General features: G+C 48.1%; 1 protein-coding gene across 1 annotated transcript in view; it reads right to left on the reverse strand.

Annotated features, from left to right (window-relative positions):
- The window catches only part of LOC146197540 (receptor-transporting protein 4-like), a 63,884-nt gene that overhangs the window by 4,545 nt on the left and 42,492 nt on the right, over window positions 1-16,847 (reverse strand). The window contains exons 2-3 of the mRNA XM_084599438.1: window positions 6,866-7,016; window positions 5,208-5,375 (exon numbers count right to left, since the gene is read on the reverse strand). Of these exons, the coding sequence (XP_084455564.1) occupies window positions 5,208-5,375; window positions 6,866-7,016 (319 nt within the window). The remainder of the gene's footprint in view (window positions 1-5,207; window positions 5,376-6,865; window positions 7,017-16,847) is intronic.

Genomic DNA, 16,847 nt, shown 5'->3' on the forward strand with positions numbered 1-16,847 from the left:
TTTAATGGCTCCTAGATTGCAGGTCCTCGTTATGTACATACACTCACCTGCAATCACTAATTCCTTGGCTTTCAGCTCTTGTTTGATCCCCGTGGTCATGTCATATTTTATGCTAATGAGGATATATGAGGTAATAAGAGCACGGAGTAGCAAAATGCAGTGGCTGTCATGCTTGTCTAGGGTGCTAGAGTGGTGCTGTGTGGTGTAAAGTGAGAACAAGCGCATTGCCCTCCTCATGCGCTTTCACCTCATTGATCGGGCAGGCCGACTAGTATCCTGGCAACTTATGTGCAACTGTTCCATATGCACGTGGCAAAAGCCGCGCGGGTGCACATTCTTCCTCGTGCTATGACGCTGTGAAACTTGTTCAGTGTGCGCTCATCAGCCATTTTTACCCCACGAATTTCTCGTGGGACGCGAGCTATTGCCATAGCTGATGACTGTTGTGATTTTGTTAATTGTATACGGCATTCCGTAAAGCAAACAGTCTTCATAAACATTTTTTTTAGAACCAAAGAAAAGTATGGGGGGTGAAGCAAATAAGGTAAACGACTGTGTATGTTGAGGGGAGCTTGCGCGAAAGTCGTTTTGCGCACGTGACTTTTGCGCTCGTATACTGGTCTACATGGAATTTGCCATCGCAGATCGACTTGCAAATTGTGTTCAATCAAGATGGCCGACAGCTGCATATTGCGATTGCGGTAAACTTGAGAAGAGCAGACAGCTTAGGAACACGGAGTGGGTATAGTTTATAACTTCCATATGCTGGTTCCAAACAAGCGAGAATATAAAGGGCAGTAAGCGATAGAGGAGGAGGAGGAGGAGGGGGGGGGTCAGGTCGAGAAAAAGAAGCAAAGACAAATGCTGGCGCTATGACCTAATGGTGCTCTGTCTACGTCTTCACCATTAGTCTACGCGTCTATTTGCCCTTACGTCAGCCCAGTGCTGTAATATCTTCGCCCTAGCTAACATACGCTCCATGCTGAGTGAGAGACTCAGTTGCTCGTGCGCACCGAAATGTTAGCCGTTGAACCTGCTACCGTGGTCACGGTTTCTTTTTTTTTCTTTTTTTTTTTTTTTCATTGTTATTCATAACGTATACTTCGAGGCGCGTCGTCTGCTTACCTGCAGGGGAAACTATAAATACACTGGGCGGACTTGCCAGCAGAATAAAACGCAGAAAAACATTTATGGCATTACGACCAGTCGAGGACGGTATACCGTTTGAAGTGGGGCGAGTAACGGTTTCTCAGGCCGCTAGTGGTGAACAAGGTCTGGATACAGTGTATACTATAGGCGTGCGAGGACTGCATGGGGCTGAACTACGCTACGATCACGTCACAAAAACTGTCAGGGATATGTGTAAATCAGCCCCCGCTCCTAACGGTCGACAGATCCAGTGGTCGGAATCTAAACAGGAGCGAGCCTAGCCGATCAGTTAGTTGGTTGGTTGTACAACTTTTAATTGCATCGGAAACGGGGAGTCGTGCGCCCGCGGATTAGAGTCTGGCAGGTAGCCCTTGGCTTGTTGCGGCCTCTTCCGCCAGATGGACGGTGCGGTGCTGGATCGCAGGGTCCGCGCTTCGCAGCAGGGTATCCCAGGCTTCTCTACTTGTAATATTTTGCCCTATCCCTGGAGATTGTGGGCACTCCCAAATTATGTGGTCGAGGGTCCCTCTCGCCCCACAGTGTTTGCAGATATCATTGTCCCTAAGGTCTGGTAGCGCTTGAAACGCCCAGACCGGGTTCATGAACGTATTAGTTTGTAGCCGCCTCCACGCGACAGCTTCTCTATTAGCCTAACATCTGGCGGGGGTACCAGTCTACGTCCCAATTTATTATGGTCGATGATTTCCCCGTAATTTTGCTGACGCTCGTAGTATGCTGTTCGGGGGGCTCGACGGCTACCCGGAAGTAGAGAGCTCGGGCTAGCTCGTGAGCGCGTGAGCCACCTCGTTACCAGGGACGGCAGCGTGAGCGGGTGTCCAAATTATCTGAATTTTCCTATTTATCGTTCTTTGGGTGAGGATTTTGGCCGCCTACTGCGATATCCTCTTCTTCCCAAAATTTTGAATGGCAGTTTTGCTGTCGCTAATTATGAACTTGGCTTCTGTTCCTACGCAAGCTAGCGCTATCGCAACTTCCTCCGCAGTCTCTATGTTGCGGCCTCTGATGGCTGCCGCGGATACCGGTGCCCCTCGGCCATCGACTACCGAAGCTACCGCCGCACCTGTTCTGCCACTTGCCGCATCAACATAGACTACTTCCTTTGCTCCCATGTTCTTGAACCGTCGCTCTAGAGCTTCGGCTCGTTTGGCCCTTCTTTCGACATTAAATTCTGAATGCATATTCCTAGGGAAGGGGGGACTACCAAGGCATTCCTGATTTCACTATTGTGACTTTTTTTTGAACTCCTCTGTCTGGCTTGAGGCCTACTTTTGCAAGGATTACCCTGCCCGTCTCGGTCGTGCTTAGTCTCTCTAATTGGGAGACTCGCACTGCCTCCGCCAATTCTGCCCACGTGTTATTCACCCCGAGTTCGAGCAGTCGTTCGCTCGAGGTACCCTTGGTCAATCCTAGCGCCTTCTTAACGCATCTTCGAATCAGGCAGTCTAACTTCTCTTTTTCGCCGGCCTTGATGTCCAGGTAGGGCGTGACGTAACTGATTCTGCTTGTTACGTATGCCTGGATTAGTTTAGTAAATTTCTCTCCTTGAGGCCTCTTCCTTTAGTGGCGACCTTCCTCAAGAGCCCGGGGGTTTGCATCGCGTAACTTTCTTATTTTTTCAGGACCTCGACGTTATGGCCGTGGGATTGAATGACCATCCCCAAAATCCTGATCTGATCTACTTTTGGCACCGGTTTGCCCTCCACCTGAATATGAAACTCCCCGCCATTCTTGCAGCGGAGGTACTTTGGGTTATAAACGAAAAACTCAGATTTATGCGGGGAGCACGAAAGTCCCCTTTTAGCCGCGCAATCGACAATGATGTTGGTCGCTGCCTGCAGGCGTTCCTCCGTACTGGCATCGCTCCCATGGTTAATCCAGAGGTTAATATCGTCCGCATACATGCTAAAATTTAGCACCTTGATTTGGTTAACTTTACCCGGGAGGTCTCTCATTGCCACATTGAATAGGAAAGGCGATAACACTGAGCCCTGCGGTTTGCCTTCGCTTCCTAACTCTATCGTAGGAGATTCTAAATTTTGAAATATCATGCAGGCTTTTCTGCCCGATAAGAAGTCTTTTATGTAGTTGTACAGTCGTGAGCAAAAGTGGTATACAACACTCAGCCGGTGGCGGAGCTCGCGAAAACTGCGTGCCAACTTCATCTAGCAACAGATATCTGTGATCGGAACAATGGTGGCACTGCCCCATTTTATCCACATGCATGTGTCACCGTCGCTGTCGCGTGCGCTGTCGCTAGGCGGCATTTTTACGCATTTTTCCCGAGCTATGTAACTGGCTGAGTGGTGTATACCACTTTTGCGCACGACTGTACGTTCTCTCCCCTACTCCGAGCACATCGGGCCCTTCGAGGATAGCCTCGTGCCTGACTTTGTCGAAGGCCTTGGTGAGGTCTAGGCCCAGGATCATTTTGGCGTCTCTCGATCGCGAGTCTATGATATCATGCTTTAGTGATAGTTTTTGTGATGTAATAGCGGCATGCTTCTGTCCCTGGTGGCGAATTTCGCAATGATCGCATTACAGCAATTGTCACAAATCTGTCACAAACCGATCGGCTAGGCCCGCTCCTACTGGTCGATTCCCACCAGTTGACCTGTCGACCAATTATAAAAACGGGGGCTGATTGACTGGTTTATAACAGTTTTTGAAGCGAAAGCTTCATTGGCCGCGATGCAGCGATTTCCCCGTGGCACCAATATCCACCGAGGTTGTACCGCACTTTTCACTTTCACTCACACCTTCCTACCCACGGCGCGGTTCAGGGTCCACAGAACAAGTGTGAGAGATACTGCGCCTTTCTTTTGCTATGAACCAATTAAAAAAACGGAGAGGCTGCCCTGGGTTGTGTGATGCCACCTTGAACAACCTTGAAGGTCAAACACACATACTGCGTCTTTCCTTTCGTATAAACCAACGTACAATTTATACAAGAAAAAAATGAAAACACGATTAGGTGTAGGTGTCCACAATTCCGTGGCGTCCACTTTTGTTCCTTCCCTAATTAAGGAGCCGTCAGCGTCACGCAGGTTTTCACCTTGAACAACCTTGAAGGTCAAATACACCGCCTTTCTTTTCTTATAAACCAGTGTACAATATACAAGAAAAAATATGAATATTGACCTGATTAGGTGTAGGTGTCCACAATTCCGTGGAGTGCACTCAAAAGCATAAGGTTCCACGAAACCTAATTGAAAATTATGAAAAACCGCGGATTGAAAAGCGGGTGTTAAACAGGCTATCGCTACAACACTCAGCTTTCGCTCTATCACTGCCATGCTTAATTAAACCCCCATAATTTTGTGTGCTATTTTCTGCTTCCACATTTTTGGGAGCCACTGTACGCCGATAGATGCGGTATCCCAAGTTTTCATTCGCATGACCGTTTATGCTAACGCGTTAGTATCAGCCTCTTTTCGGATCTTTCCTTGTGCCGTCTGAGTAGGATGTTGCGCGTATCTCTCTGCAGGCACAGCTAACTGGGTAAGGTTCCCGCGTAACCTCAGACCAAACCTATCGGTGCACCGTCACAAGCATATATGCGCGATCACATGTCGCCATTATCGTGCTGGCAGTAATGCACGGAGAAATTAGGGGGCCAAAATAGCGGAGGCGCGGGCACTACAGGCACCCGTGCCGAGATTGAACTTCATTAGAGTAGTCGCACAGTGCCACCAGCGATAGTTTGCCAGTGGCGGCGGCGCTCGCGAGGGCTGTAAATTTCATCCATCGCACATTTTTGTGCTGTGTTTCTGTAATTACACCATCAATATATGTCGATCCATCTGCTCACGGGTTGAGGTAAAAGTGAAACGGCACAACAAGTGCATGGTACCTCGCCACATGACGTGCTTGGCTGCTATATGCTAGTAGGAACTATACGTTCGCGTATCGATCACTATTCCGACCTAATTTTCGCATGTCTCGTTTATTTTAGAAATGGCTGTGTTGATCAAGTCCCTGTATCGGTTAGTTTTCGCCGTCACCGCGAGGCAGCAGCGCCTAAAGAAGCGGCCGCTGACCTTGACCACCTCCTCCGGGTACCACATGGCCGGCTCGTAGCGGCCCACCTTGCACTTGTCGCACTGCTGGCCGTACAGCTTGAATGTGACCAGGCCCTCGCCGTGGCTTGTCAGCAGGAACCAGAACGAGATGCGCCCCTTCATCGATGTCCAGCCGTGGCCGCACTCCTACACAACACCGAGGGACGGGATTAGCGTTGGTTTTATTCTAACGAAGCTAAAAATGTAAAATGGTTTACAGGAAAGGAAAGGCGCGTTATCTGTCGCACTTCTATGCGGACTCCTAATGGATGGTAAACTTTTATGTTCATCGACTTTAGGGGTGAAGAGAGAGAAGCAACTTTATTGAGACACCAGTCAATGAACTCTAAGTTCCTGGTGAGGTGGTGACCAAACGAGAACCAGTTTTCTGGGTCGTCCTTCTATTCTCCTATTAGTAATTTCTTACAGCAGTGCCATATGGCCAGTAGAACTGCGTCCTGGCGGCGATCTATTCACTCGGTGACCTGGGCCTGGACGTCAAGGTCAGGGCAGCGCAGCACGGCCTCCCACTCCAGAGATGGAGTTGGCAGCAAATGGTGGCGGATAAGCTGCGCATCCTCATGTAATGGGTACTAAAGAAGCGTCGACGCCACACTCTGCATTTGGGTCAACCTGCTCCTTTAATATATACCGATATACCTGAACCGCGCCTTGAAGGGGGAATATGGGAGTGAAGGGAGAAAGAAGTGCCCTAGTTTGGCCTCCATCGAATCGCGACATCAAAGGTCTCCCGGCTAAAATGCCGCCTCGATCAGCTGCTGTCAATTGCCTATGTTTCCTGCGGCTTTCTCAACTTCACCCCTAATTGACCTTTCTACTGTTCCCATTTCTCTTTCCTTTGCAGTCTGTTTTCTTTATTATTCATTTAGTTTTTTTTTTTTTTTTTGCCTTGCTTCACGCGGAGTCACCGCAGGCAATAAGTTTCCGGTATCCAGATATTTTATTGCGTAATTTCTGTTTTGTCAGTGCGCCGCACCTCAAGAAACATGGATCTGAGGATGGAGTAATTAATCCAGAAAGAAAGACAATTTAATATATTGCGAAAGCGTCGGGGCAGCAGAGAGTACTCAGTCAATAATCGATATTTTAATATGGTGAGAAGTATAGGGTCACCCAAGCCGAGCATCCGAACTGCGCGGCTGTCGAATTGATTTTTGTTTAATCAGTTTCTTGACATCATTTTGTGCCATCGCTATAATTGGCCGAGGCGTTTAGTGACGTCATTAATGCGAAATGCGTCATTAAACATTGCCTTAGCATCGTACACTGTATGTGCCGTCTCGCTCTGACTGTTTAGGCTCGTGACGGTAAATACCGTCGCTCTGATCAGCTAAGCTGTCTCGGACTTCACAACCACGTGACTAACCATGACCTGACCGTTGACTTTTTTATCGAACAGTTGACCTAAACCACGAGCCGAACCAGTACTGCTGAGCACATTGCCAATGGTGTAACTCGGTATTAAACAATTGCCCCCTCCCTCTCCCCATTGTCTTCCATTTTTCTTTAGTTGCTTGTTTAAATTCGACGGACAAGAGTCGCTAACTGAACATGTACGCATGCAGAGGGCATGCAGCGAGGTGCAATTTCAAGCGCGCTAAAGGAAGAAGGCGCACCTCGCAGCAGAAGCGCACTTTGGCTGAGTCAACGAACGTCTGCCAGTTGACGCCGATGGGGCGCTGCACTACGGGCAGCAGGTACCAGGATTGGGGCACGTACTGCGAGAAGAGCTTCTGGAACTCTGCCTGCCACACCTGCTCCATGCCACTGCAAGCGGAGGAACAAGGTTCAATTAAGGGACTTTAGGTTCAATCACTGAAATGTCGCAACAGAGAAGTGCAGCTATAGATGGCGTCTGTCAAGTGATGGAAGCTGCACGGAAAGACAATAAGCGAGGAAATCTCATACACTGACCCAACAACCGAACACAAGGGTCACCGCGGTGGTACGCTCAGGCCGCGGTCCGATTTCCTGACCGCACTAAAAAAATTTCAGGCTGTCACCGACCTCAATCTCAAGGAGTGAGGTTGAGATTAGGTCGGCGACAGCCTGAAATGTTTTAGTGCGGAACATCACAAGGCTGCCCGTGGAGGTGGAGGTTGCTGCAGCGGTAACACCGCGCTCTCAGCACTATCGCGAAATGTTTCACCGCTTCTATGACTTCGAGTAATGCGGATTTACTATAAAAGCATTCAAGGTGTTTCCATTCGATCGATTTTACCGTTCTGCGTTGTTATGGGTGCACGTAACAAAAATGGCGCACATTCTAGAAATTCGTTTTAACCAGGTTTAACTATAGTATTTCATGGTTCGTTTCTGATGACCATGATGCCCTCAGTCGTAATGATACACACCCATGACGATCGATTGGCCAGGGTGCAGATACAAAAACACTCATGGACAAGGAGTGGAGCGGTTGTATTTGGATATCATTATACATTTCATTCATTTACTCAACGACGTCGTCAAGCTTCAAGAAAGTGAGAGCGTTCAGTATTGCTGTGGAAATACGAAATTTTCGGTCGTGCCTCAAAAGGTGCACTAAAGCCAGTTCTTGAATTTTTCGCCGATGCTTTGGTACAACAATGCTTTTATGGCAACATCTCCAAATCTGCCTGAACCCATCATGATCGCCTTTTCAAAACCGCACATAACGATAGCGATACGCAGCGCCCTACTGAACGAAAATTAGGACCCGAAAAATTTTCAGATAAACTTGTAAAAAAAAAAAAACTGCTGACAGGTATTGCACATTCACCTGCCAACCAATATCTTTCATCAACCATACACTTGACTGTATTGCGGTTAGGGGACTTTTACTGGCACCCATTTGAGGACATATTTTCCTATGTACTTCCCAATTCGGGATATGCTTAGTTTTCTTCGGAACCCCTTCAAGCACCCATAGCATTCCCTCATCAGTCAGCTTGCCAGGACCAAATATTCGCGGTTGCTTTTGCAGCCTGACCGTTCCTTACGATTTGGAACAAAAACTTGAATCTCACAACGGTTACTATATTTCTGGACAAAAATGGGACAAAGAAGGGAGTATCGCGCCATTCTACGAGACCGTAGTCCTGCAGAAAGTTGCGTATTAGTTGCGTTTAATTAATCACTCTTGCACAGTAAAAGTATGCTCTGAATGAAAAGTGACGCCTCAGTTTCGTGAACCCATAAATTTCTACAAAGAATTGTCCAAGGAAGGCTGGTTTCTCAAAGCAGTCCCCTTTCAGCTGTGTGCTCTTTAGGAAAAGCAGGTTATCGCCGCGTACACTGTTAGAATTCGCCGACGACGGGATAGCTCTCTCAGGAATCGAATTTTCTTCGGCTCATCTGTACCAGGCACTGCTTGAGCCGTTCGCATCAGGCGTATATATTCGCGGCTTCCGAATCTCTGCCAGGCGTGATTACTGAGAGCAGTACATATTATCTACTGATGCATCGAAGTCTGAGTCGTGTAGAGCTCCCCACTGCGGTGGGTTGAAGGTAAATGATCAGTTAATTGTGAACACATAGTTTATCGGCACCCATGTTACTCTTCATTCTATGAATCCTTGTGCTGTTGTACCCCGCCGGGGTGGCGCAGTGGTTACGGTGCTCGGCTACTGTTCCCAAGGGTGCGGGATCGAATCCCTGCCTCGGCGGGCGCTTTTCGATGGAGGCAGAAAACAAGGCGTCCGTGTGCTGTGCGATGTCAGTGCACGTTAAATAACCCCAGGTGGTCGAAATTTCCGGAGTTCTCCACTACGGCGTCTCTCATAGCCTGAGTCGCTTTGGGGCGTTAAACCCCGTAGACCAAACCAATCCTTGTGCTTTCGCAAGAGTCACTCAGCGAGTCACGCTCGTCTGTAGCGTGCTGTACTAAATGAGCCGCTGCTTGTTTCCACATTCCGCCTTTCTGCGTTAATATCTATGGGGTGGGGGAAGCGGCAGGTTGAGGAAACAAGCGAGATCCTCGCAAACAGTGGAAGCGGCGGCGGAGTCACGCGGGTCCCGTGGGTCTTCCCCGACCCGCAATCGTGCTCCCAGGGCGCACTGTGTCAAGCGGGCACGAAGCTTGGAAGCTACCGAAAGGCACGACCGTGAACAAGGCACGCGGCGCGGTCGCGACGTCACGCGTCTGCTCTGAGCATTCGCGTGCACGTCGCCTGCGTGTCGTCTGCATGTGCGGAGAGGAAAACGTCTATTAATTCATCTGCGCTTCATGCCCGGCAGATTTCACGCCTGTTTGCCGGAGGGATACGCGGGACATTGCGGTAAAAAGGGCAGTGCGTTTTAGAGCTTTTGCCTGTCATTAAGCTGCCTAGTTTACTGCGCATCTTTCCGCCCTCTCAGTAACGGTGCCCGACGTTGCCCTGCTGGTGAACTAGAAGGGCGTCCCTGTTTTTTTTTTTTTTTTTTTTATCATCCGTGCTCGTAGGCGGTGGTCTTAGAATGCCAGCAAAGACAAGAAGAGCGGCCGACAGCTCCTGGATCTGGATGGCCGTTTTTTACCCCACGCTTGCGAGCGCTTGAGTCGCGGAACTTGTGTTGTGCAAGAGTTCTCAAACTGGGTTCCGCGAGCTCTCACCGCCCTCTCCCTTGTCCCACTTCTTGTTACGCCTGCGGGCCAGGTACAGCGCCTGGTTCATTAAAATCCATTTTGGAGCTTTCGATTTTCTTATTTTAGCTCGTTCCTAAGTTTCGCGCCGTCGGCGTAGGCACTGTCCGCAACACAGATGGAACCGCGCAGCGAACTTGGTAACTTGCCACGTTGTTCCGTCATCATACGTACAAACGAGGTTTTATTCACCTAGTTCTTTTTTTCTTTCTTTCTTTCTGTTTTTTTTTTTTTTTTTTTTTTTTTTTTTTTTTTTTTTTTGCATACGCGTAGCCCGTGGTGCAGTATTTGGGCATCCCTCACTTATGTGAAGTGAACAGCGGCAGTCACACCTGAAGACTCTTCATTTTGGCAAGTTGCTTGATGCCACATGATGGCTGTACCCACGTGACTGCTGCTTGAAACTAAAAGAACAATGCTGTGATGGATAACCGAACGACGTTCCTATGAAAATAAATATTTATAGCTCTGCCTTACTAAAGGTGTTCAAATTTGCTCGATTAGTTACGTTTTTTTTTTAAACGTTCGACTGTGTGTTGCTAATCGAAACATTGTCAGAAAAAGTTTACATGTCCTCTAAGGCCGCACGTAGAGCCTCTATCTCTATGCACTTGTGCCTTGAGGGGGAGCGAAACATCGGGCACCTGCGGAAGCCGCAGGGCGCTAATCATAGTAGCCATATACTATTGTCGCTCGTTTTGTTTCCATTACGATACCCTTGGTGTCATGCAGTTTGCGATTTCATCTCATAACCGATGACATTTTTTCTCTGCCTAGAAAAAGCGAGTTAAATATGAAACCAACCACTTGGTCCCAGTATTCGCTTGACGTCGTGCACCGCCGATTCCATGCGAGCATCGATCAACTGTCACTGATGAAATTGTTCCGACGCTGACGTCACTACGCGTCACCGCCGCTGTCTCAGCACCATCGTTCATCTCAACTTGTTGCGTGAGAGTCCTGAAGACTTCTGTTTGTACTTGCATTTTTTGTCTCCTAAAGATCCCTCTTTCGTTCTTACTTTTCGTTCTTACTTTTTTTTTTTTAAACGACAGCTGCTAAGACCACGTTCCCGGTTCTGCTCTATCGGTTAACACCGCGCTATTTGCAGTGCGTCAGGGGGGGTCTTGACACGGGACCTAAGACCCCACGTTATAATGCAAGAACTGCATGAATCCGAAGCAGAAGACGTTCGGACTTGGGCGTACACGTCAACGTACACCGATTTTACCGGTTTGGGCCATGTTAAGGCACTGTCTGCTCAAACCATCGACGCTCGCGCCACCAAGCTTGTCTTCGCGTAACTATTTTTCTGTTAATTTTTGTTTGATTCACTCTCGAAGCAAATCACTTGTTTTTGCCTGCTTCATTTACCTTTTTATTCAATTAAATTCGATCTTAGGGTGAAGTAATAAAAACACATTTTTTGCAGATCTTATTTATATTTATTTACTCTTATAAAGCATCCGTCGCATCAGCCCTTCTAGACTCTTCAAGAACGCTACCTTATCCTCGATGTTAATCATTTAGAGTGCTATCAAATAGTGGTTTCGCGAATAATACGTACGTACGTTAGAAATTACGCCGCTTCGTTTCAGTGTGGACTGCTTCACTTCAGATACCGTCAAGCATACCGGCAGGGAGCGGAGTTCACTATCTTCCGGTGTGTATCGTGAATTGGAAAAAAATTCAAAGGTCGTGAGGGCGGATCCCACTGGCCGCATGTGGTTGTTGTTTCTTCTAGTCTCTAGTCAATTATCTCCACCATTACATTAGGTATTATTATTGAAACTGGCAAAAAAAAATTGTCCCATTATTTATTTGGCGTTCAGTAGCTTATCACAGAACGAGCCCCTCGGTGCTTATGACGCCGCAACAATCATTGATGGACCTGAAATTGAAGCTTTCTAGCAGAAGAAATGCAATTCTAGATTATTTACTGAGAGGAGGCGTTTTTCACGCAGTGATATGCATGCTTTCTATAATAGTGGGAACTTGTTGAAGACGGCGATGTTTACAGCACAGCGAGAGAGTATGTTGCAGTTTTACACGAGGCGTGATCGACCAGTAAACTGCTCTCGAGCCTGTGCCAGGAAAGCATGATCTATTCTTTCTGGTATGGGTTCGACACCCGGTGGCGACAATGCTTTTTCTCTATTGACAGTTCATGCGGACACACTCTGTCCATAAATCCTGTTTACGTACGCCGTTCATAAGCCAAGAAATGCGCTAACAATGTGGTAAATTTTAGCACGACAGCCGATGCGATTTCGATATGAAGTGCAGTGTAGTGGAGCAAGCATCGCTGAAGCTGCGGGCAACGTTGGCGGCTCCAAGAGATTACAGAAGATCGCTTTAGCTTAGACCCCGTTGGCGCAGCGATCACCCGCAAGCCTTCTTTTTAGAGGGCTTAATCAAACTGCAGAAAAACGAAGGGTGATTGGAGCATTGAAGCTTCACCTGCTTCTGGCCGTCGCGAAAGGTACCGAGCTCGCGTTCAGGATCATGGTGGATCTCGCGGTCAGTTTTGTACCTGCGCTGGTCACGAAGTCGTCGCGGTCCGTCATGTTGGAAAACGGAAACCATAAGTATCGAAGCTCTCAAGGTTGGTCCTATATGGAGGAAGAAAAAGGAGAGGCTTCGCCCTCCAATAGGTATTACAAAAAGTGCGGCGGAAGTGAGGTAGTTTTGAGAATGGAATCATGGCACTTGGTGGCGCGACAAAATTAAGAGCCGTCATGGCAACGCGTCATATCGCGCTCATACCCCTATCATACGGGCAATTTCAATACCGTTGAGTCGATAAAGATCGAATTCGATGCCACCCCCCACGCGGTGATTTTCAATGACCATTGAATATTGGTTTGGTTTGGGGGTTTAACGTCCCGAAGCGACTCAGGCTTTGAGAGACGCCGTAGTGGAGGACTCCGGAAATTTCGACCACCTGGGGTTCTTTAACGCACGTGCACTGAATATGATGCATCATTGGTTCAATGAGGTTCACGAATGAACAGTCTCAAGGGCCATTAAGAGCAGACCCGCATGCACCATGAGGAAAAACAAGACGTAGAAATTTCAAAGAAACAATCTTTTTTGATTGAATGACAAAATTTTAGGCTACATTAACTAATTCATCAGTTAGGTTTTCGGCAGTCAGAATGACACCGCTCTGCAAAATGTGCGGTGCACTGGTCAGATGTAAACGAACTGCCGCAGCATTTCGCCCATGTTCTCGTTTGAGCGCGCTTTGTCCTAACCGAGACCAATAAGGGCCCCACAATTAAGTGCTGCAATGATAGCAGCTACGAGTGCGGCAAAGACGATCACGGAGCAATGGCAGCTTCGCCTGCGCGAAATGAATGCATCTGAAAGGTCTGAAACTAAGTGCGCATCGATGTTCGTCCATCGTCGTTCCGCCGTTGCTACCGGTGGATTATGCCGAGCTGGGAAGTATTTGGTCACCTTTCTCCGAACAATCTTGCCGTGTGACAGTGGTACATCTCGATGGTTCTCGAAAATTTCGATGGCCATTGACCCAATGGACATCGAGATTGCCCGTGTGTGGCGCAACAAAGAAGCCTGTTAAATTTCTTCTTTCTCTCTCTTTCTTACTTCTTCGGACTATTTGACTGAACATTTAGCATAGAATTTTCTCTCACTCCTCAATTTTTTCTACCCGTTTCTCCTGGCCTGATCCAGAACTTTGTGATCCCCCGATACAAAGGGGAATGGCCGCATCATCATCAGCATCATCATCAGCGGTCGTGGACACGGTGCCCTACTGCAGCTGAAAACTTGATGCTTTGCGTAACCTGTTTTGAGGGGGGCTACAAGGAGAGAGAGTGGGAGGTTTCCGTCACGATTAATCTTTAATGTAGTGCGTTTAGTCACTTAGCAAGCCTTCTTACGTCAGAATTAAGCCTGCGACTGCTCTCGCTCCCCGATTAGGATAAGCGCAGGAATGTCGCAGTTCTCATTTGGTACGTTTCAGTTATATGAGCAATGGAAGCCTGTAAAAATAACACACAGGTGAGAATACGTTTACATGACCGCCGTATAACATCCGCGAAGAAGGCCGATACCTTGTGAAAAGTGTGATCACATGGACCCGCGTGAACGTTTCGGCGCGAAGGGAGGCGCGGTTCTTTTCCTATCGTGCGCGGCCGGCACTCGACAAGCAGTCGGGCATAGCAATGCTTCATTCATTCATTCATTCATTCATTCATTCATTCATTCATTCATTCATTCATTCATTCATTCATTCATTCATTCATGATCGATGTGAGTTCGCGTCCGTCAGCTGTTGGCGGCCTAATGCAAAACACGATCGTCTGTTTTTCTTTGGCCTTCGCGGCGCATGCCAGAGCGCCGAAACGCTCTAAGCAAGATCGTCTGCTCACCCTTAGCCCTCAAGGCACATGCGCAGTCGCGCTGCGACAAGGCCGAGGTGGCCAACATCAATACTTCACTTCCAGGTACAGATATTCTGACGTCACGGCCTCCCCTGTGTTTTTCTTCCTCCACTTCCTCCGTGGTTGGTCAGAATCTATTACAGGCATTAAGTTCCGGAAACGGTAAAGTTAATTTCTGATGTCAATAAAATAGAAGGAAAAAAACAACAACAAATGTACGGTTCGTTTCTCAGCGCAACCGGCTGTCAGAATCAGTTCGGCAGACAGCGCGAAATCAGGACCGTGTGGCCCGTGACGTTGGCGGTCAATGGTGACCTGGGCTAAGGCCGGATAAGGGGACATTACAGGGTAACACCCTGAAGACAGCCCTGGGATATACGTAGGGTGACGCATGGGATCGGGAGATTCAGACGCGCAGTATACCGACACAGCGGCTGCGGCGCTGCGCGGACTACGGCGATATCTCGGGTGAGAACAAGGTAACGCAAACAGGCAAGGTTCACAGAACTCGCCGCTGATTACCTTGCCGCTTTTTGTTTGTTAGTATATCCCTTTCTTCCGCAACTGTTCTTCCCTCGATTGGTGGACTCTTCGTATATTACAGAGGCCAATTTTGAGCTCCGTATTGTTGTTTTGGCTTCTAGATCAGAATAGCTGCGCGTGATCATATATAGGTTGTATAGTTATACGCACGCATGGAGCGAGCTTTCTCACTGGCTAACAAGCGCGAAACGCACTGTTTAACGCAGGCACTTAACCACAGCAAGAACAACTTATGTATATGTAGTACGTGATATTTAAGCTTAATTTCCATGAATCTTCTTTCTTTCACCTGTTTTCCTTTCCTCTTTTATTTCACATTTACTACCCGATTGTGCGCAGTGTGTAGAAGTTCATGGACTGTGTAGATTCATTTTGTGTCAGACTATGTCAAGTTCATTGGGCCGTAGCTACTTCTTCAAGCCTTTTCGTGGCTTTTGGTTTACTGCTCTCATTACCTGCGTACATCCTATGCTGAAATGAAGAGAAATTGAAATACAGTGCTATTGCTCGATCATTAGTGTCTATCAGCACTTAATTATATGGGATGGGGATTACCTTAAATGCACTATAGACTAGCACGGCTTCTAGTTGTTTCGGCCTTGCCCATCCAGCTGATCTCGTTAGCGTAGTTGGTAGACCGACTGTTGCGGACAGGCGGGAGACCGATGCACTCGGCATCCGGATAGTTTTTCCTAAATTGTGGAGACTGACAAAGCCGTGTGGCGTTCTTAGCCGCATGGCTATCTAAGTGGTTTGTACTATACAACTGAAGAACAACGCCAGTCAAAGAACGCCCTTGTTCAGCCAATAGCATTGACCGCCTTTCATGACGCCATGGTTAATCCGATTAAGCCATTGTGATCTCCATTTCAACTATCACGCCCTGCGTTGTCACGCTAACAGGTTTACCGCGTAGCGTGGCGGTCCTTTGAGGGGTAAAGGCCGCTTTTCTGTTGCGTGCACCCGACTCTAGTGATTACTTAATTTCCACACTGAGGCCTAACACGAACATTAATTAGCTTCGTTCAATGGCTTCATCGCATTGAGCAAGGGCACGTGGGTAAAGTGGGGTCGATAGCTTCACCGCGTTGCGTATTCGGGCGCGACCTCCGTGGATGTCGACCGCTATCCCAACTTCCGCTCGCCGGTCATGGAGGTGATGCGACGCTCGACCGCGGGTCTCGCCGGCCACTGTCATGGCACAGAATAAAAAGCTGTAACTTAGGTACAGGATTTTGGCCGATGCAGGAACCATGAACACAGGTGGCTGCGTGTGTCGCGTGAAAACCGAATAAAATCGGACCGCAAATTTCTGGCGCGGAGACCACTTTAGTCGCTATCTCCATGCGACTATCACGTTGTTGCTGTTGGGACTGAAGAATGTAACGCCATAAAGGCTATGCGCAAAAAAGACAACACAAAAAACAGAGGCAACGACAGGACCTTGCCTTTATGGCATTACATGATTCAAGCCAATTAGCCCGACAACAACTCTTGTTGGGGGACTGAAGAGACCTCGGGCAGCGGTGACGGCCCGTAATCGGAACTTCCATCTAGCGCCGCGGCCATTCCCACATCCCTTTCCAAAATGATATCAGTGCTTGAATAAACTATTTTCTCCTCTTGAACCACCATCACTGCCTCGCGAGAACAGGGGAGAGTTGAGAGAAATGCGGGGAGGAAGAGCTAACGCGGAGACGCGCGTCGCAACAGCTATTGTCTGCCCCAAGTTAGCGGCGAGTGCGAAGGCGGTACGCAAAGCAACAGGTACCGCTGCAAGTTTCAGAGCCTCTGAACAGCCAAAGGCCCCTAGTTCCCAGCCCCGGACGGTCCGAAGAAGCCGCCCATCACAATCGCGTCGTCGAAAGAGCAACCAGGGTTGCTGTTAGGCGGATTTCGAAAAGAGCAGAGCCGAAGCTAAAAGTAGCTTCTATTAAAAATAGCACCATTTAAACTCGGCGCCAAATTAATAGCCAAGTAAAACATAACCATTCTTATGAAAGAAGTTTTAATAAACATTACATATTAAGATTACAAAACGTT

The sequence above is a fragment of the Amblyomma maculatum genome, chromosome 3 (genome assembly GCF_055883805.1).
Source record: "Amblyomma maculatum isolate TAMU_Amacu chromosome 3, ASM5588380v1, whole genome shotgun sequence".
NCBI classification, from domain to species: Eukaryota; Metazoa; Arthropoda; class Arachnida; order Ixodida; family Ixodidae; genus Amblyomma; species Amblyomma maculatum.